Source organism: Chionomys nivalis, chromosome 8, assembly GCF_950005125.1.
Source record: "Chionomys nivalis chromosome 8, mChiNiv1.1, whole genome shotgun sequence".
NCBI lineage: Eukaryota > Metazoa > Chordata > Mammalia > Rodentia > Cricetidae > Chionomys > Chionomys nivalis.
Genome location: NC_080093.1, coordinates 199,704 through 221,302, shown reverse-complemented (window position 1 = coordinate 221,302; position 21,599 = coordinate 199,704). Strand labels below are relative to the sequence as shown.

Sequence of the window (21,599 nt, the reverse complement as noted above, 5' to 3'; positions counted from 1 at the left end):
ACTTTTATTGGTTAATGAATAAAGAACCTGGTTTGGCCTGTGAAATAGGGAAAAGTAGAGCTAAGCAAAGAAAACTAAACTGAATGCTGGGAGAAAGAAGGCAGAGTCAAGGAGAAGCCATGGAGTTGCCGCCAGAGACAGATATGCTGGAAGCTTGCTGGTAGGCCACGAGCCTCATGGTAAAATATAAAATAATGGAGATGGATTAATTCTAGATGTAAGAGCTAGCTAGCAATACGCTTGAGTAATTGACCAAGCAGTGATTTAATTAATACAGTTTCTGTGTGGTTACTTTGGGGCTGAGCAGCTGGGAACCAACAAGCAGCCTCCTACAACAGAATGCTTTTATGACAAGAACTTTAAATATTTGAAGAAAAAAATTTAAGAAGACACCAGAAAATGGAAAGATCTCCCACACTCTTGGGTAGGTGTTGGAGGAAGGGAGGCCACTGGTTGGTTTCCGGCCTCCCGGCTAGCTTAAACCCTAAATAATCACACAGAAACTGTATTAATTAAATCATTGCTTAGCCCATTAATTCTAACTTCTTGTTGGCTAACTCTTATATCTTAATTTAATCTATTTCTGTTAATCTGTGTATAACTACGTGGCTGTGACTTACTGGCTAAAGTTCCAGCATCTGTCTCTGGTTGGGCTACATGGCATCTCTCTGACTCCACCCTTCTTTCTCCTAGCATTCCTGACATTGTGCTCTCTGTGGACGACAACATGACACTCTTGACCTTGTCCACTTCTCTTCCTTGTCACTCTCAGAAGGTCTTAAGACCTACTTCTTTGGTGTCACCATCTTTTTGGAAGATGCCCAGGGAGTGATTCCTTCCCTTTTCTTGTCTCCATCAGAAGTAGCTCCCTCCTCGACTTCCCCTTCCCCCTGTGCTTCCGACAGCACTTTCTCCAGAGGTAGGTAGAATTAACATAGTAAAAATGGCAATCTTACAGAAAAAAAAACCCTCTGCAGATTCAATGCAATGCCCATCAAAATTCCAGCAAAATTATTCACAGACCTAGAAAGAATAATGCTCAACTTCATATGGAAAAGCAAAAAACCCAGGACAACCAAAACAATCCTGTACAATAAAGGAACTTCTGGAGGCATCACAATTCCTGCCTTCAAACTCAACTACAGAGGTATAGTACTGCAAACAGCCTGGTTTTAGCATAAAAACAGAACCCAGATATCAATCCACACACCTACAAACACTTTTTTTTTTTTTTACAAAAAAGCAAAAAAATATAAAATGGAAGAAAGAAAGCAACAAACGGTGCTGGCATAATTAGATATCAACATATAGAAGAATGAAAATAGGTCCATTATCTATCACCATGCACAAAAATCAAGTCCAAATGGATCAAAGACCTCCACATGGAACCAACCACACTGAACCTCATAAAAGAGAAAGTAACAAGTATGCTTGAACTCATTGGCACCACTTCCTAAATATAACCCCAGTAGCACAGACACTGAGAGCAACCATTAATAAATGGGATGTCCTGAAACTGAAAAGCTTCTTTAAAGCAAAGGACATGGTCAACAAGACAAAAACGGCAGCCTACAAAATGGGAAAAGTTCTTCACCAACCCCACATCAAACAAATACACAAAGATCTCCAAAATATACAAAGAACTCAAGAAAATGGTCCTCAAAAGAACAAATAATCCATAAAAAAAATGGGGTATAGACCTAAACAGAGAACTCCCAACAAAGGAATCTAAAATGTCTGTAAGACACTTCAGGAAATGATCAACATCCTTAGCCATCAGAGAAATGCAAATCAAAACAACTCTGAGATTCCATCTTACACCTGTAAGAATGGCCAAGATCAAAAGCACTGATGACAACTTATGCTGGAGAGGATGTGGGGTAAAAGGAACACTCCTGCATTGCTGGTGGGAGTGTAAACTGGTACAGCCCATTTGGATAACAGTATGGTGATTTTTCAGAAAATTAGGAATCAACCTACTTCAAGACCCAGCAATACCAGTATATACCCAAAGGTTGCTCAATTATGTTCATGGTAGCATTGTTTGTCATAGCAAGAACCTGGAAACAACTTAAATGCCCCTCAAGTGAAGAATGGATAAGGAAAATGTGGTACATTTACACAATGGAGTACTACACAGCAGAAAAAATTACATTTTTAAATTTGCGGGTAAATGGATCTATTGAGTGAGGTAACCCAGACCCAGAAAGACAAATATCATATGTACTCACGCATAAGTGGCTTTTAGACATAAAGCAAAGAAAAACCAGCCTACAATTACCAATCCCAGAGAACCTAGACAACAGAGAGGATCCTAAGAGTTACAAACATGTATCTAATCTACATGGAAAATAGAAAAAGACAAGATCTCTGTAGTAAATTAGGAGCATGGGGACCATGGGAGAGGACAGAAGGGGAGGGAGGATGGAAGGAGAAAAATATATAACTTAAAAGCAATTTTTTAAAAAAAAAAAAAGAAGAGCTCTAAAATTAGAGGAGCCTATCATTTTTCCAAGCATAGTTCTAAGTAAGGACCACCCTGCCTCCTCTCAGCCTGTTCCAAGACTAACATGCTGGGAGTAGGCCTGGAGCTAAACTCTTAGAATCTCCTACCAATTAGGAACATCTTTTGCTTCCTTGCACATTCCTTGTGTATGTATCCCAAGTAACTCTAGGGTGTAGGGTTTCCCTGAAAACTCTAGGCTAGGGACCTGTTGCCATCTACCCAGGCCTGTACCTGCAGATGATGTGTGAGATTCAATACATTGTCTCTGGTACTAGATGGTCTTTTTCACACTACATAACATGTGGCAACCTGTGGTATATTTGTGTGAGTATGTGTATATGTGATCATGTGAATTCTGATAGTTATATTTGAGAGATCTGAGGGATATATGGCAAATAGATGGATAGGGAATGAATGGATGGATGGGTGGGTGGATGGATGGATGGGTGGATGGATGGATGATAGATGGATGGATGGGTGGATGGATGGAGATAGATGGATGAATGGGTGGATGGATGGATGGATGATGGATGGATGGGTGGATGGATGATAGATGGATGGATGGATGGATGGATGATAGATAGATGGATTGATGGATGGATGGGTGGATGGATGATAGATATATGGATGGATGGATGGATGGATGGATGGATGGGTGAATGGATGGAGATAGATGGATGGATGGGTGGATGGGTGGATGGATGATAGATGATGGATTGATGGATGGGTGGATGGATGGACGGATGGAGATAGATGGATGGATTGATGGATGGGTAGATGGATGATAGATGGATGGATAGATGGGTGGATGGATGATAGATAGATGGATGGATGGTTGGGTGGATGGATGGATGGATGATAGATGGATTGATGGATGGGTGGATGGATGATCAATGGACATAAGGGGAGATAGGTAGAGAGATAGATAAAGATACACTTGTTCAGTGCCTGCCTGGAAATCTGTTTACACATTTGTACTGTTCTCCTTTTGGACACAGTTCTGAATGCTTTGTTCGCACACAGTCTCTGTCACATGTCCACTGGTGCATGTCATGTGTGTGTGCTTTTATTCTGACTGGCCTCAAGACATGTAGCTATCTGTTTTGTACTTCTGTGGTGAATCTGTGTGTCATTTTTATCAGAGCGGTAGGAAAGATACAATAAAAGATTTAAAAATTATTATTTTTATTATTTTATGTGTATGGGTCTGTGTACCATCTGTGTACCTAGTTCCCATAGAGGCCAGAAGAGGTTGTTGGATCCCCTGAAAATGGAGTCACCTGTGGTTGTGAGCTGCCATGTGGGTGCTGGGAATCAAACTCAGGTGCTCTAGAACAGCAAATCCATCTCCCAAGAAATTATTAGAAGTCCAGGTAGATCGAATATAATCTTTAATTTAGGTACGTACCCTTCTCCATTGAAATAAATATGTATGCAGTGCATCCTGTATGTGGAAGTCATAACTGTCACTGGGGACAAAGTAGTGAAAACTGTGGTGTGTATTCTATCTGAGGAGACATTTCCATGCTCCATAATCAGAGTTCTGAAACCTCCTTCAGAGCTCTTGGGCACAGTGAAGCATCATGTCCGGGAAGGCTTTCTAGACAAAATGGTATTTGCACACCTGCTGGGCTGAAGTTGGGCCTTTGAAAGAAGGTAACCCCGGTCCAAAACCCCAGTCCTTCTGTGAGAATACATCACCCTTGGGTACTGGTAAGATGAGGAGCAGCTCCGGCCTGTGTGCTTGAGCTGCATCCTGCTGCCTATTGTCCCTCATTTTCTCCCTTCCTTCTGTCCTCAGCCCCAGAAGTCCTGAACAACCAGCGATATGGCCTGAGTCCTGACTACTGGGGTCTGGGCTGTCTCATCTATGAGATGATTGAAGGCCAGTCACCGTTTCGAGGCCGCAAGGAGAAGGTTAAGCGGGAAGAAGTGGATCGCCGGGTGCTGGAGACTGAAGAGGTATACTCCCCCAAGTTCTCTGAAGAGGCCAAGTCCATCTGCAACATGGTAAGCTCACCTCAGACAGGCTGACAGGACAGGAACATTAATACACATCTATGGGTGGTATAGCCCTTACACTAGAATCTTGTGTGCTCCTTGATCTGACTGAGATGTCAGATATGCCTTAGGGGAAGCCTGGCATATTGGGCATGATTACCCCATGAACAAGAAATGGGGATTGAGTGAACACCCATGAACACTTTGTGGAGAAGTAAGCAAAGGGTGAGGATGATGGCCTAAGCTTGTTCACAAGCAAGTTTCTGCTCTTGAACTTGGGCCTCCTTTTCCCTCAGCTCTGGATTCTAACAAAGCAAGCCTTGTTGACAATGTCTGCTGTGGTGCACCAGGCCCCTGACACTAAATTGAAAATTCCAAAAGGTGATCTCCCACTCCTACTTTAATCCCAGGGCCTGGGTTGGGGCTTAGATACATCATTGTTTTCTGCAACTACCCCTGTCTGGCCACTTCTGTGTCATGGTGCTACAGGAAGGGTTTGTGACTGGATTTGCCATCTGATCAAGTCCAAAAGAAGAAGTGTTCCTCTGCCCTGACATGTGTAAAAGACACGATGAAGAATGGCATGCAACAAATAGACCCTAAGCCCATTAATCAACCCCAGAGAAGCATTGCAGCAGACAGTCAGAGTGGGTACCAGAGGGACGGGCAGCAAAGGTCAGGGTGTAGGGAGACAGTTGCCAGTGATACTTGTTTATGCCATCTTCAGCTATCTATTTGGTATGACAAGGCCGTCGAAGGAGGTATCACAGTCTTAGGACATGGGCAGCAATTCTAAGAAGCAGGTCTCAAGAGACCTCAACAGGGACATGTACATCCTGAGAGGATGAGGCAAACATGACCCCTACTTCTAACACCACTACCACTGTAGCTGGTCTTTCTTTGGACGGTCAGCTCCTGAATGATGACAGGGAGCTTTGTTTGTTTGTTTTTATGAAAAGCTTGGCCTTTGTTTAAGCTTTTTTACAACTGGCTTTTAAAACTTGAATGAACCTGTTTACATTAATTATATTCTGCCATGTGGCTCATTACCTCTTCTCAGTATCTTACATCTGGTTTCCTAGTGTCTGGCTGGCAAACCTCCCACCTCAGATTCTTTCTCAGAGTTCTGTCTCTGCCTGCAAGTCTCACTTATCCCCTCCTACCTAGCTATTGGCCGTTCATCTGTTTATTAAACCAATCAGAGGGTGCCTCAGGCAGTTGAAGTAAAACAGAGGCACCTTCACCCACCCCCACCGACCCTCTGCTTCAACCCCAGTCTTTGAGCTGGAACTCTTCCGGTAACTAGAGACACTGCTATCCCTCTTCTGCCCCCTTGTGGCCACTTCGGGAAAGACGCTGGCTAAGCTTTATACTCTGGTCTGTAGCTGAAAAGAAACAAAGGGTTGAACCCTCATCTTTGTCACCTGGAAGAACGATCAGAAGTCTTCTCTCGTGGTCTTGGATTCTGGTCTTAGACATCCTCTTCTTTGTAATACACACTCTGCTCTACTGAAATGCCTGACCTGTAAATCATGCCTCTTAAGGTCTAGAAGTCCCCACATCTAATTTCTTTGTCTCCTGGATCATTCTTGGCCTGGTAGTAGCTGATAAGCAATCTAGCCCTACTTCTCATCCTTCTTTTATCTTATCCTTGATGATGCTACCAATCTACCAGCACTGTGGACTATTGGAGCTGTATTGACAGGCTTTTTGTATTGACAGCCACTTCACAGCCTTGCTTCTTTAGTGTTTCTTGAAATGGAGAGAACATAGCTCAGTTATATATGGAAAAGAGGAACTCAGGGCCAGAGAGATGGCTCAGTAGGTAAAGCTTTTTTTTTTTTTTTTTTTTTTGTGCAAGCCTGATGACCTAAATTCAAGTTCTGGAACCCATTTGAAAGGTAGAGGTACAAAACGGACCACACAAAGTTGTCCTCTGATCTCCACACATAATAATAATAATTAAACATTGTAAAACAAAATAAAAAAGAGAAGCCCAGGTGTGGGCACTAATCTGAGCCACCAGCCTGGTAATGTGCCACAGGGTAACTGAGAACACACCTTATTTGTTACAAAGATGTGATCTTGTGCTTGCTCTGCTGCCACTTCAATTCCCCATCCAGACTGTGAGTTCTAGGAGGCGGCACTGGGGAGGCTAGAAGAGGGACGCTTGTGAGAGCCGTAGCCACGGATGTTCCTTCCCCCTTCTGTCCTCTGGGGACATGGCCTCATGGGATTCTCTTGTTGCAGCTGCTCACCAAAGACTCGAAGCAGAGGCTGGGCTGCCAGGAGGAAGGGGCTGCTGAAGTCAAGAGGCACCCCTTCTTCAGGAACATGAACTTCAAGCGCCTGGAGGCTGGGATGTTGGACCCTCCCTTCGTTCCAGATGTGAGTAGCCACCACTGCTCCTAGGAGCTCTAAAGTCATCTCTCCCAGACATGCTTTCTAGTAGACTAAGAGTCCAGCTGCCCTCCTGGAGCATTAAAGAATGCCGACTGTCCCTTCCTACACTCTGGCTATTTTGTGACGGGGCTGTAAATCATGTTGTCAGAATGTACGGATGGGGTGTGAGCCCTGGAACTCTACACTGGTTGTTCAGAGACTTAGGTACTTTCTCCAGTATAGGGGACCTAGACAACCTTCATTTGTCTTACCTGTCCAGTGCAGTCCAAGACACCTCCCCTCTCTGAACCTTCCAGTACATTGGAGATTGAGATGACCTAAGTGGAAAGTGCTGTAATGAGTATTAAGGACCACCACATTCAGTTCAGTTTAGCTGAGCATCTACTGTCCAGTTAAATTAGGGTTTTCCTTAAAGATGCTCTACTGGGTCTGCATAGCCCAGGCTCATGTTTAGCTCACACTCACAAAGGAGTCCCACCCAGCAAGGCTTTTTTGTGCCTCTGTACTTTCAAGATTGAGGACCCTTGGGGTCTGGAGGATGGAGCCAAGGACTGTGGAAGCTACAAGAATATTGGAGTTGGGAACTGGCATGTTTCAAAGTTGGCAGATGTGGTACACATCTCTTCCCAGCCCCCTGCTTAGTAATGTCAGGACAAGAGCCTATGATTAATAAAAACCCAGAGACAGAAATTGGGGTTCAACCTGAAGTCAGAAAAAGCAAAATAGCCAGCCACTGGCTCTTACCTCTGCCTTAGTCCAAAATGGCAATCCTGCCTCCAGGAATCTCAGAATGAGACTGTCTGAGAGCTGTCTCTTCCTGTTTTATATTCCTTTCTAGTGCTGGGATTAAAGGCATGCACCACTACCACCGGTTTCTGTGGCAAACCAGGGTGGCTACTGGGATTAAAGGTGTGTGTCACCACTGCCTGGTCTGTAAGACTGATCACTACTGCTATTTTACTCTCTGACCTCCAGGCAAGCTTTATTTATAAAATACAAATGAAATATCACTATACTTTCCCTTTTTGTCAAAAAAGAGGGCTATAACTAATATAATAAAAACAATATACAATAAGTACAATGACTATTATAGTATATACAGGCAATAAATACATCAGCAATGTCTAGTCCATTTCATTTGACAAATTCACAGAAAATACTCCATATCTATCCTATCTTGGTGAGTCCAAAGTTTGTACCTAATTTACTTTCTATCATAACTTGCATTCTGTATCTGGTAAACTATAACTATCATCTTCAACTCCTTCAGAAACCCAAGAAAGAAATAATATTAACTGAGTAAGCAGGAAATGCAAGCAAGTGACTTCCAAAAATGTGAGAAATAACAGAAAACAGCTGGCAAGTTCCTTTGCAATGTGCTATTAACTATTAATTACAGTATTAACTATTGTTAATAATGTTAGTATTATTAATTATGCTACACAATTTGTTATTGCAGCACTGAGGAAATGAGGAACGGTTCTCGCATATTTGGCAAGGAAAAGGTTCCCTGCATAGAGGGGCCCCGATGTGGGGAGCTAGGACTAACTGCTGGATGCTGAACAGTGTCCATGGTCATCCACTGGAGACCTCTGTAACCAGATGTGGCATCTACATCATAGATCTGACCAGGGAATGTTTTTGACATTAGTAAGATTAAATCAGTAAGTGCTGCAAACTGCACATGAGAGGAGGTTCAGGAAATTCAAAGTATGACAGTGTCTCTCAAAAGTAATTTCCCATTTGGAATCACCTAAGAATAAAGAAAAGTACTGATCCTGGCCTGTAGCTCAATAGATAGAGTGCTTCCCTAGCAAGCATGGAGTTCTGGGTTTGATCCCCAGCACTACAGTAACCAGGCGTGATGGTACACACCTTTAATCCCAGCACATAGGAGATGAAAGCAGAAGGATCAGAAATTCAAGATTGTCCTCAGCTATATAGCATGTTGATAGGCCAGCCTGGGCTACATGAGACCCTATCTCAAAAATGTCGGAGAGCAGTTGAAGAGATGGCTAGATAAAGTACTTGTATTGTTAACATGAGGACAGGAGTTTAATCCTCAACACCTACATGAAGTTGGATGCGTTGCTATGTGCTTATAATCCCATCACTGAGAAGGCAGACACAGGAGGATCTCTGGAGTTCACTAGCCAACTAGTCTTGCATAATTGCAAGCTCTAAACCAATAAGAGGCCCTGTCTCAAAGGAAGTGTGTATGGTGTTCCAAAGGATGGCACCCAAAATTGTCCCCTAGTATCCCACCCTTCAAGAAGTACTAATCTTGTACCCAGGTCCCAAATGGTCTTGGACCAAACCTGATCCATCAGAATTTTTCAAATTTTGCTTATTGTTTGGTAGATGTTTTTAGGTTTGTTGAGAGCTAGTGTACAGCCACTGCTCAGCATCCCAAGAGAAACTTCCTAGAGTAACAGTAAGGACACAACAGTTCTAGGCTAGGGCTGGTCTTTGGCCTACCTATTGCTGTGGTGATGGGATGAGATCACTCGTGACACAGGATGTATTTATCAACCTCCCCACATGCTGTAGGCTCTGTGGCAGGCTCCAGGAGATGCATGATGAATACTGGGTTATTTCTACCATGGAAGTCTCAGTCTGAAGAAGTGAAATGTCAGCAAACACTCCTTAAATAAAGTAGAACTAGGAGTCCCAGGGAAGAGGCTGTAGAGTACTGGCTGGGCATGGCTGGAAGAAGACTCTTCCAGATCATGGGGTGTTTATGTAGGCAGCATCTCTGTAAATCAATGCAATTAGCCATCCGGGGTTGTCCTTGTTTTAGCACTGTAAGTCTTATGTCCTGAACGAACAGGGACAGTTGATCACCCTGGATATGACAATGCCCCCACTGAGACTTCAGGGCCCCTGAGTGCACTGCATAGAAGTCAACATTCCCTACCCCCTAGTTCCACAGTAATGTATGGTCCACATGGCATAAGTTCCCCCTTCTGAGCAGTGAGAGTCCTTGGCAGATCACTGGGGTAGATAGGTGGTGAGGAAAGATTGTGGGCCTCAGAAGGTGAAGCCTCTTAGGAGCTTCTGAAAATGACCTGCACCTACCCTTTGTGCCCTCTGCCCTCCACCCATTTTCTTTTCATATCACCTTCAGGTTGTAGCCACATTAATAACCCATAGGCATTATTTATTTATTTATTTATTTATTTATTTATTTATTTATTTATTTATTTCTGGCTTAATCTTTTTCACTTCACTTGACTTTTTTCAAAACCCAAATAAATGTATTTCAAAAGGAAACTTCTCTAAGAAAATAATAGCCATCAGATGGTAGGTTTTGGCTTGTTACGATAAATTTCTATCAGTACAGATTTTTAAAATTCTCTTTTAAAATATTTATCTGTATATCTTTCAGGGCCAAGATACCTCCCATGGCCTGAACACACCCCAGGGCCAGCTACATGGGCTTGGCATGTACAGTCATCCTGACCCTGCTTGGCTCAATGCCCCATTAATTTCTGTTTAAAAATTCTAATACTTTGTGAGCAGAGGACCCTGTGTTTTCATTTTATCTTTGCTTTGTAAATAATGCAGCTGATCCTGATGCCACCTGACTTATTCCCCATAGTCATGGAGACTGAGAAGGAGATGTCCAGCTACACAGTGAGGCCCTCAGACCTAACTCTGCTCCTGCTCATGTACCCTTCAGCCCAGGGGTTTGCTGTGTGCCTGCCTGTGTGGCTTCAAGCTACTTACTCATGCTTTGAGCAGTAGGTCTCTATAGATAGAATGAGAAACCTTAGAAAATGCTGAGGCCTAAGCCCAGGGCTGGAACCTCCTAAGGGATCACAGTCTTTGCCAAGCTTGTGTGCCTTTGAATTAGCTGGTGTCTGTATTAGGCCCTGGGCCAGGCCTGAGGAGTTTACATAGAAGCAGCCTCTATCTCTAGATAGACACACTTTGCTCAAACTGGAGTCACCCTGAAAGCTCTTATCTGCATACCTTAGTTTCCTGCAACCCTGGGGCAATCATTCTACAACCTGTCCTCCTGGAAGACAGAACCCAGCCAAGCTGGCTTCTGTGGGTATGTGGAATAGGCACTAAACTGCTGCTGGATGGACGATTGAGGACAGGCAGGGCTACCGTTGTCACAGCAGCTACACTCAGCAGCACGGTGGCCCAGCTGTGTTCCTTATCCTTGTTTGTAGGGAGAAAACTACAACTGTGAAGACACGTTTGGCTTTTTCCAAGGCTCCTAAGCTTCACAGTGAAGACTACCTGCCAAAGAGTTTGGGTTAAATACGTGGCTTATTGCCCTGCATGAGAAAGAGCTGGAACATATTCCTGCCAGGGTTGTGCCATGCACACCCCCCCCCCCCCACAGGCCATCTTCTCTCTATGGCACTATGCTCTAAAGCAGAATCCCTCTTGTGCTTTGTTCTGGTTCTGGGTCCACAGCATCCCCACAGATCACAAACCCCAAACTGTAACCAGTGCCACCTCTATTCCAAAAGATAACACTCTGAAACAGTGCTATCTTCCTGATGGTGTGGGCTTCCTAGAAGCCAAGGCAGCTGATGGATGAGGTGCCCAGAGATCATGAACTTAAAGACAGAGGTAACCTCTTAGCCTGTTGAACCTGTCTCGAAAGAGATCACAGATCTATGGTCTATGTGAATAAGCAGTGGTAAAAAGGAACTCTGGACTGGGCATCCCCAGCTCTTGTTTTACTTGGATCAGGTCCCCTTGGTGGATCTGAGAGAGGGAACCTCAGGTTTGAGGACCCGAAAGGTGAGAAGTTCAGGAAGTTGTCCCCACTGTTCTCCATCAAAACCTAAGAGACAGGCTTGGGGACCTGGCAGCCATAGGAAGGGCCCTTGTGACGGAGCCCTTTGTCTCTTATAGCCCCGGGCTGTGTACTGCAAGGATGTGCTGGACATCGAGCAGTTCTCTACTGTGAAAGGTGTCAACTTGGACCATACGGACGATGACTTCTACTCTAAGTTCTCCACAGGATCTGTGCCAATCCCATGGCAAAATGAGGTGGGCAGGGCATGCCACCAGCTTTTCTCTAAGAGGGATGGGTTGTCAGAGAATATGAAAGTGCAAAAACAATAGAAGGGTCACTGGGTAGGCAGCACAGATGGGCTTGGGTTGGAAGCCAACAAGGTAGCTGAGAGAGAACAGGTGGGCAGCAGCCAGGTGCCTCCCTCAGAGGTCTGCTGGAAATGGAACGAAATGGGGCATCTTCTAAAAGTACAAGCATTAAATTGAGTAAGTCAGCTGATCAAATGCGATATGGATGATGGTCAAGTAAGCTATAGGAGATGGTTTGGAGGGGGAAGAGTGTGCCTCTGGTGGGTTATATTCTTAGTGGAGGCCCCCAGAAAGTTGCAGAGAAGCCCTATTAGAGGAGGGGCAGAGCCAGTAGGGCAGGGTCTAATGTCTCAGGGAAGGCCCCCGAGGGTGACAGTGTTGTTTCTATTCTGCCTTTCTAGATGATAGAAACAGAATGCTTCAAGGAGCTGAATGTTTTTGGACCCAATGGTACCCTCTCACCAGACCTGAACAGAAATCAGCCGCCAGAACCTCCAAAGAAAGGGCTGTTTCATAGACTCTTCAGGCGCCAGGTGAGAGTCAGCCTGGCCAACCTGGCCTGGGCTCTAGGATTCCAGCCTGCTTCCACACACCAGAGATCCAGACTGCCCCTTGTCTGTATGGCGTGGTAGCCTGGAATTGTTAGTCAGCTTGTCCAAAATCCCAGCACCCCCTGTTGGTGATACAGGGTCCCATGTCAACATTGTTGACACAGGGAAAATGATTCTTGTCACAGGGCTGTGCCACAGAGTGAAGGATGTTGAAAAAGCATTACCAACATCTGCCCAATAAACACAGAGGAAGAAACAACTCAGCACCTCCTCTATCAGTGGTCAGCACTAAATGGTCACCCTGCAGGGCAAACCCAACTCAGACTGGGGAACACTGTTCCATTGTTCAATCCCCTCATACTAGCTGGCATTTCCCCCTTGGGAACAGACTTTGTTCCATCAATGATTATCCCTGAAGGAAGGATTGGTATGGACCAAATGAAAGAACAGCCCTGGGGAAGATCTGAAAATCCAGAGTGTGAGAACCCAGGAGCCCTATTCCACAACTACAAAGGCAGCTGCAGTTGTGTCTAGTCAGTCTAGCCCTTCAAGAAGAAGGAGCCTCAGGATTCCCACCTTAGAGCTTGGGAGTCTTTCTCTACTTGTCTCTCCTCCCCTAGGTCAACTGTGGTCACTTGACCTGAACTCTCAGCTTTCTCCCTCAGATAGCAAGGATAAAATAAAGGTGCTTATTTACAGAGATGCATTATGGATTAGGCCCTAGGCTGTGTATACTTGATATCCCATACCCCAGCTTCCATCCAATAACTAATTCATTCTACCACCATATCTTAGGCACCTCCCATGTACCAAGAGAGGGGGAGACTCATTACCTGTGGGCATCCTGGTGAAGTGTGAACACATGTGTTGGCTTCCATTGCTCGATTCCAGCTAAGGAGACTGAGATTGATGGACTCAAAGAACTTAACTCTAGCTCACACTTCTGGTGACCCCACAGACTATCTGTTATCTGGGACACAGGGCAGGAAGTATCTTCAGGCTCACGTGAAGTGTAGACTGAACCCTGCCCCCTGCCAAATTTATTCACGTCCTACACTGTGATATATTTGTGTTTTTATAATACAATGGCATGTTTAAACAGTTCCATCAAGTAAAACTACAAGTTCTAGAAAGAAATCACCCTTTTCCTCTGCTCACAGATTTAGGATTTCTTAATTCCATGACTCTTCCTGGGCACCAGATAAAACCCTCTGCTCAAGGAGCAGCCTGTAAACTCAGGTCTTCTGGGGAGAATGCAAAAAGCCAAAACACAGAGAAGAAGGTTGGAACATTCTGGATTCTACTGCCCTACTTCCAGAGCCACCATGACTGTGTCAAATCCATGGGCTTTGAATTTACCAAGAACTGATTCTATTCTTCTCTCTTCCCAGCATCAGAATAATTCCAAGAGTTCACCCACTCCTAAGACCAGTTGTAACCACCGCATAAATTCAAACCACATCAGTTCAAACTCTACTGGAAGCAGCTAGTTTCAGCTCTGGTCTTGAAGTCCAAAGTGGAATCAGCTCAGACCCTTCTACTTGGAAGTGGAACTTGTAGCTGATGGAGCTTCTACTATGGCTGGGTAGCCAGGAGAGCTCCCCTGGGAACTGGGATAGGATACTGTTCACCCCAACAACAAGCCTCCAAGTTTCTCAAAGAAATTTCCACTCAGGTCTGCTTTTCAAGGTGGCCCCAAGCTGGGGTGAACTAGAATTGTCCTTGTTGAATATTGCAATAGAAACCCAATGGGATATGCAACTTGCATGGATTTTAATAGCATCCTAATTAGAACTGAATTTTGTCTTTATCATTTTTAAAGGAAAGTTTTGTAAATTTCTCTATTGTCTCAGTTTACATTTTGTATATTTGTATTTAACTGAAAGTCAGACTTTGAGGGTGTATATTTTCTGTGTAGCCACTTTTAAGCCATGTGTTTTAAGCCATTTTAGATGGGGGGTTTTACAAAAAAAAAATGTGACTCTAGACTTCCAGAGCTTGAGAAGAGAAAATGTTTTTTATTAAATGTAGAAAATGTTTTGCCTTTTACCTTTTAAGCCCTGATTGCATCCACCTATATTCATCTCTCTGATCTTTTCCTCAGTGTAGCTCTCACTCTCTTGTTGACTTATAACAATTAGAATGAATTGCCAAAATGCACTTGAGACATTCCTCCCTCAAACACTCTCTGTGGGGTGGCGCATCCTTGGTAAGATTACTTCTATGGTCAGGCATTTGACACTGCAGCTTCTCTTGTTCTCCTGCTGTTGGGTGTCTGGCATTGCAGGGCAGGGAATCCCAAGTCATTGGGCTGCAGATCTTGGCAGCTAAAGCCAGTGGTTTTCAAGAGATTTCTGTTGTATTTGGGGATTTCTCCTATATATTATTTTTAGTAGTTTATACTGATGATAAGGACCAGTAGGAAACCCAAGTGTTCCAAACCATGGGATTATGGAAAAGTATGAATTGGGGGGGTCCATCATGAGTGACTACCTCCATGCCTGTTTAGGCCTTGGCTGGTCAGTAAAGTGATCACCATATCATGACACCTTCATGGGGTCCCACAGATTTGTTGCCTCATGCGACATGAAGGAAGTCATCTTTCCAGGCAAGTGGGATGCCTAAGAAGAAACCTGTACTGGCGAAGTACAAAACAATCTTATTGTCACTTCCCAAGGAGATCTTGGCCAAGGGCTCGTTCTAATTGGGCATCTTAAAGTCACAGGCACAAGTCACTCATGGAAGACTTGATGGACTCAACCTTTCCAGCCCTGGGGAGTTGTTGTCCAGCCCCTAAAATCCCAGGAGGTGACAAGGTACAGATTGGCCCTCACCTTCTCACCAGGACAGAGTAAGCAGCTGGTCTCACTGCTCCCCTGGGAGGATGAGACTCTGAGTGTGACTCTGCCTCAAAATTTGTGTCAGCCACCAACTACTGGGGTTTCTTACAGGGTGAGCCAGGTGCTACTGTAATCAGCTCCTGTTAAAATGCAGATTACTGGGCAACACCCCAAGCCAATACTTGATGATCTCATTTTGTAGTCCAGGCTGGTTTCAAATTAAAGATCCTCCTGCCTCAGCCTCCTGAATTCTAGGATTACAAGTGCATAATACCATGAAAAATGAATCTTTCCTAAGCTGCTCAGACCCTTCTGATTCCCCATAGTGTGAGAGCCATCCCCCAAGCCTTTGTGTATGGCCATTCCGAATGTGTTTTCCTGAGACACCTGACAGCTTTGAGACTTCAGCCTGTCAGGAGGAAAATCCCAAGCATTTTAGTCTCATGTCTTTGATTCCAAGCTCTTCCAGGGCTCACTGCTAGAAAGGAGCCTGGTCTTTGGGACTAATCATCCTGAAGTCAGTTAACCATGAGAGAAGAAACAGCCAGGCTCTATGATGCATGATTAACCTCAAGCCTGGCTCCTTGACTGCTTCTGAACTTTTGAAGGGCTGAATATGAATCAAATGCAAATGACCATATCCAGGTTCTACTGGGGAGTAGGACACTCAGTACTTCCAGATCCTCAAGCTGTTGCTCATGCTTCTTCTTTCAGGAAAAAAAAAAAGAATTGTCATCTTTCTGGTATGGTTATAAGCCCCAGCCACACACAACCCCTGACTCCTTTTCACAGGTTTGTTCTTATTTCCCCACCCAAAGTCATTTAACTCTTGTCAAATAGGTAATGGTTAGGAAAGTTTCTCCTTAGGCCTCAAAATCAAGGCAGTGTCCATTTTCAGCAGAGAACCTGTAAACAGAGACTGCACTTTTGTTTCCCAGCTACCCAGACCTGAATAATCACACAGAACTATATTAATTACAACACTGTCAGGCCAATGGTTTAGGCATATTCCTAGTTAGCTCTTACATCTTAACCCATTTCGATTAATCTACATATTCCCACAAGGTTGTGACTTACCAGTAATGTTCTGGCATCTTTCTCCTTCGGTGGCTACATGGCATCTCCATGACTCTGCCTTCCTTCCTCCTCTATCTCTGCCTAGATTTCCTGCCTTGCTATATTCTGCCTTGCCATAGGCCAAAGCAGCTTCTCTATTAACCAATGGTAATAAAACATATTCACAGCATACAGAGGAACATCCCACATCAAGAACACCCAGGAAGCTAAACGGAAAACAGCTACATGGCATCTCCATGACTCTGCCTTCCTTCCTCCTCTATCTCTGCCTAGATTTCCTGCCTTGCTATATTCTGCCTTGCCATAGGCCAAAGCAGCTTCTCTATTAACCAATGGTAATAAAACATATTCACAGCATACAGAGGAACATCCCACATCAAGAACACCCAGGAAGCTAAACGGAAAACACAAATCTGTCTACCATGTATTTGCATCATGAGGTCCTGAAAGACCTGTGCACTGAAATGGACCTGAGTGCCTATGGGAGGCAGGGATAGACACATGTTTCAGTCTTTCAGTTTGTTTTGGCCTACTCATGACTTCATAGCAAGAAACAGTGCCTGGAAAGTGTCCCTCCTCCCTGACTAAGTCTTCCTCCTTCCTTTGTTTCTATAGCTGCATTTTAAAGGTATTTTTTTTTTTTGGTTTTAAAATGAAAATAAGCCCTCTGCCATGTCCAGGAGAAAGTGTATGTGGACACTCTGTTGTGCACATGAACTCTTTGCAGAAGAACCTTTCTTGCTTCAAGTGTGGCATGTTTCTAACTAAATGTCCCTCGGCTTGGAGTGAGAAGCTTCTCTGCTTTTGCTGTTTGGGAAATAGGCCTCTGTCTGCAGTATGTAGGGTGTAACCTCTGCTGTTACCATTCTGACTTAAAATTGTCCATTATACACTTTAGTGGGGGGAAGGTGGACTCTGAATATCATCCCCAGAATATCAAGAATGTCTGATCCTCACCTTCCAGGAAGATGGTGTATATCCTCTACTCATTCTTGAATCTGAACTACACAAGGCTCCAAATTTACTCACCTGCCTAGGGGCTAAGCCTGGCTGTAGCCACAGGACTGGTCTCTGAAATATTTTGTTTTCTGGGAGGGCAGGCAGCAAGAGAAGAGGCCTGCCACACAGACCCAGATCACAGGTAGCCCCAGTGATATGTATGCCTGACAGGCACTGGCTCATGATGTTTCTGATGAGTTTACGCATGGGGACATGTGCACAGCATTTCTTTGCATCAGAGTCACAAGTAAAATGAGAGTCTGCCTCAAAGCGGAGACCAACCCCCTGAGAAAGCTGAGGCTGGGAAGCTTCCGTGCTTCTCCAAGGAACTCAGCCCAATATTGCAATCTATTTTTTTTTTTCTTCTGGACCAAGTACTTTCTTGAAAGGTTGGCTTTACTTTCCAGCAAATTAAGTGAGTCACTAACCTCAACACAGAGCAGGCCATGCAGCCTCCCGGAGCCTGGCATTCTAAGCCTTGACAAAGGGAATGGTGGCAGCTTCTTGAACAGCTAGAGGTCCCAAGAGAAAGAAAAAAGCAACACTGGGATCTTCTCTTGGGCAATCGTGTGCTTTCTTTTCTGATTGTATCCTCATCCCCTTCCAAGTATCTTCATAAACTAATACCCTGAAATAGGACCTTCTAACGTAGGTTTTGCTATGGAAAAGCAGTATAAAGTCTCTTCCTCCAGACTACAGTTGGGAAGCCCTACCCTGGCCCACTTTCTATACCTGCTTGTACAGCCAGCCACCCAGCTAGTGAAACTGGCAGGTATGTAGGCCAGCTCCTGTACAGGCACATAAAGTATCTCCTCTGGCTCAGACTGAAAATTCATGACTCAGGACAATGATTTAACATGTGACAAGCTAGGTCACCCTAGGAAAGAAGCTGGGTCACCTAAAGGAAGATGCTGGGTATTGGGCATTTTTCCAGTTTATTGACCTACCATTCCTATAATTGATCACAAATAAATATAGTCCATTAGAAGGGCATTGTGGCTGCTGGCATTGTTAGAATAATAACTCTAGTATCCAAAGGTTTTCATTTTGGAGGTTATTCTCAATGATAATAGCTTCTGTTGTGCTGCTCTGAACCTCTCATGCTCCATCCACTATGTCACAGTGCCACCATGTCTAGCCACAACCACTGTTGTTTTATAAAGATAAATAAATTCCTTAATGAATATAATACTGCATTTCTTTTCTTCTGTGGAAATACTGACCTCTTCTGTTTGTGTGACATTTGCCTGAAACTTGTTCATACTGACTGCAATAGCCCCTCAGTTAATCCTTTCTCAAGTCAGTTCCACCCAAACCAAATCTGGCCCTCGCACTGACCACACCAAGAACTGCCATCACGTTAACTCTGGTAAGCAGTACCTAAGGAGGCCAGCAGAACTCTTCCAAGGCCATCAGAGTTTGAACACAAACCCAGCAGTTTCTAGTCATGAAGACAAAGTAGACTAGAACAGGAATGCCAGGAGGCACCCTTACTTGCTGCCTGATGAGCCTTTTACACAGAGGCAGGCTCTTTAAAGAACATTGCTCAGCTTTCATGAGGACATGGGATACCCAGAACCCAGGCCTATGCTCTGGTAGACCTGGTCCCCTGGCTAACTCTAGATCCTTTTTGAGATGGGGTGAATACAGGGGTGGCCCCCACATTCGTTCACACACCCTGTGTTTCCCCAACAAGCATTTGGTAGAGCAGAAGGACACAGAAGAGAGTGGATACTTGAGGCTCCTGTCTTCCAGCATGAGCTCTGGAGTCCACATGCCCCGTGGAAGACTTTAGTGCCCTGGCTCCTGGAAAGCAGACACTTTTCCTAATTGAAAAGACAAACTGAGACAGAAGCTCTGTGTAGGTGCTGCCTGGCAATGAAATGGAATAGGATGTTCATCTATAACTGAAAAGTGGTCTTTCCTGGAATGAGAGAAGAATTGCTGAGCAGCAGTACTGAGGAAACAACCAACAGGTACATGTTGCTAATCATGTGTGAAGACTTGCAAGAGAATGTGGAGGGACCAAGGACAGGAAGCCTTCCAACTCAAGAGACAGGAACCTCACTAGAGATAGTGGGAACTTTCCCTAATCCTTTGAAGGCTATGTATTATTTTGGGAGACTTTTACCAATCTAGAAAGTTCACTGCCACAGCCAACCTCCTGACAGGATATCAGGAAGAAACTCGGGTCCCATGGCCCTGCCCACTGAGACTGTCTACCTCATTACCCTACTTTGTCTGGGCAGACAAGGAGGATAGGTGGGAGGAAGTGATGATCCATACCTCTATTACGCTCTTCACTATAAACAGCTGTGCACAGGAGATGAGGGCACTGAATGGTCTCCATTTGGTCTATGCCCAGGAGAGGTGCTCTCCTTCCCATACCCAGCCCTTCTTGGGACACCAGGGAGTGTCAGGCTCTGGCTGAGATCTACCTAGACCCCTTGAGATGATGACAAGCAAGAAAGTTTGAGTGCTAGGAACCCTCAAACCACAGCAAGTGAGGCTCTTGTATCACTGTGAACAGGGCTTCTTTAAGCTAAATAGTGGGCGTGCCTGGGTTTAGTTGCCTTGTGGGTGAAACTTCCTGGTGGCAAGCTGTGTTAAGACAGGGAGACGGAGACAAGAAGATCCCTGGGATTCACTGGCCAGTATAACTGAATCTTCAAGCTCCAGGTTTAGTGAAAGATCTCGTCTCAAAAATAAGGGGAGAGTAATAGGAATATTCCTGATGTCAGCCTCTGGCTTCCTCATGCATTCACACATATGCATCAATGCATACACAAACACATATTAAACATAAAGTAGCTGCTAATGTTATTATTCCTTCCATTTATATCACATTTCTTCTAGATAATTCTACAATATAAACAAAAATAGAGTAGGGGAAAGGCTTAGGGATTACACTGGAGAAGTCTGAGACATATCTGCCAGGCTACCCCACCTCCTCAGTCCCCAGGGAAATCCAAGGGATCTGCATCTACAACTTGGGCCATATATCCCAAAGGATACAGGATAGGAGAGAAAGCAGCAAAATTCCACAGTCAGCATCCCCACCCTGCGTCCTCTCAACATACAGGAGCACTCAAATGAATAACTTAGAACTTGACTTCACAAAGCTTCTTAACCAGAGAACACTTAATTTTTAGAGAACTGACAAGACCAGGAAAGGCACTTTGAGGTGTGAGGAAGCAAATAAATTGGCAAACTAACGTGGGTAAAGGCTGATTGGGAATGCTTATTGACATGGATTCCTCTGGTGGTGCCCTCTGGGGTATAAAGATGTCCATGGAAGAACAGAAAGGGGACATTTTTACAAACCCCATCCTGTGGAAAAATGGAGATTGCTCAGTGGCACTTACAAACCTAGCCCTGCTTTTAGTGGTAAATCATAAGTATGTGCTTAAACCTGCTGCTTTTCCAAAGCCTTGAACTCCAAACAATCCTCATGCTAAATGGACACATTCTGCCTTCCTTCAGTCTGTCCATACCACTGTGATGTAAACAAGTAGCTTTTCCTCCTCCACCTCAACAGTCTGGGCTAATCATCCTCTCACATGGTCCGTATACAGAGACGGGATCAAAGTGACAGAGGATACCATGGACTGATTCTCCTGCCCAACATGGATGAAAACCTTCCTTTCCAGTTCCAGTCAGAGTCTACAACAGATACCACAGGTGTCAGCAATGCCATCACTTTGCCTACCTTTGTCGTTGGCCGGACTGTATTCTTTCTCTTCTACCTGTTGCTTGTGGAACCCTGGCTGGCAGCTAAAGTAGAAAAAGGTGATGTTTTCTCAGCATTGCTATACTAGTACCAGTTTTCATCATGGGGATCCTGGAGAATGGCACTCTTCACTCAGCACTCTTTGAGATAGAACTCTAAGGTGCCTCTGGTCCCTTATCTTAATAGGATAAAACTTGCATATCACTTATACTTATTTTTCTTACAGTCCTTAAATCTTCTCTTTCTTGCCATATTACAATGTCTGTGCTTGTATGTAGTTGTTAAACTATATTGCTTAAGCAGTGCAACGAAAGAGTCTGTTTGTGTTTAGAATAAACATAATTTTGTATTCAAATGTTTTCTACTCATAATATGTGTAGATGGCCTGCAATTTTGCTGTAATTTCAAAAGCTTCCCTAATT

At 44.3% G+C, this 21,599-nt stretch overlaps 1 protein-coding gene across 5 annotated transcripts in view; it reads left to right on the top strand.

Moving 5' to 3' along the window:
• Grk5 (G protein-coupled receptor kinase 5) overlaps positions 1-21,599 on the top strand; it is a 270,216-nt gene that overhangs the window by 204,188 nt on the left and 44,429 nt on the right. For 4 of the 5 annotated variants that reach the window (XM_057777195.1, XM_057777194.1, XM_057777196.1 and 1 more), the window contains 4 exons: positions 4,308-4,516; positions 6,758-6,895; positions 11,789-11,926; positions 12,382-12,513. In XM_057777195.1, the coding sequence (XP_057633178.1) occupies positions 4,308-4,516; positions 6,758-6,895; positions 11,789-11,926; positions 12,382-12,513 (617 nt within the window). Of the gene's footprint in view, positions 1-4,307; positions 4,517-6,757; positions 6,896-11,788; positions 11,927-12,381; positions 12,514-13,922; positions 18,899-21,599 lie in introns of those variants that run through there. The other variant, XM_057777199.1, reaches the window with a different exon arrangement.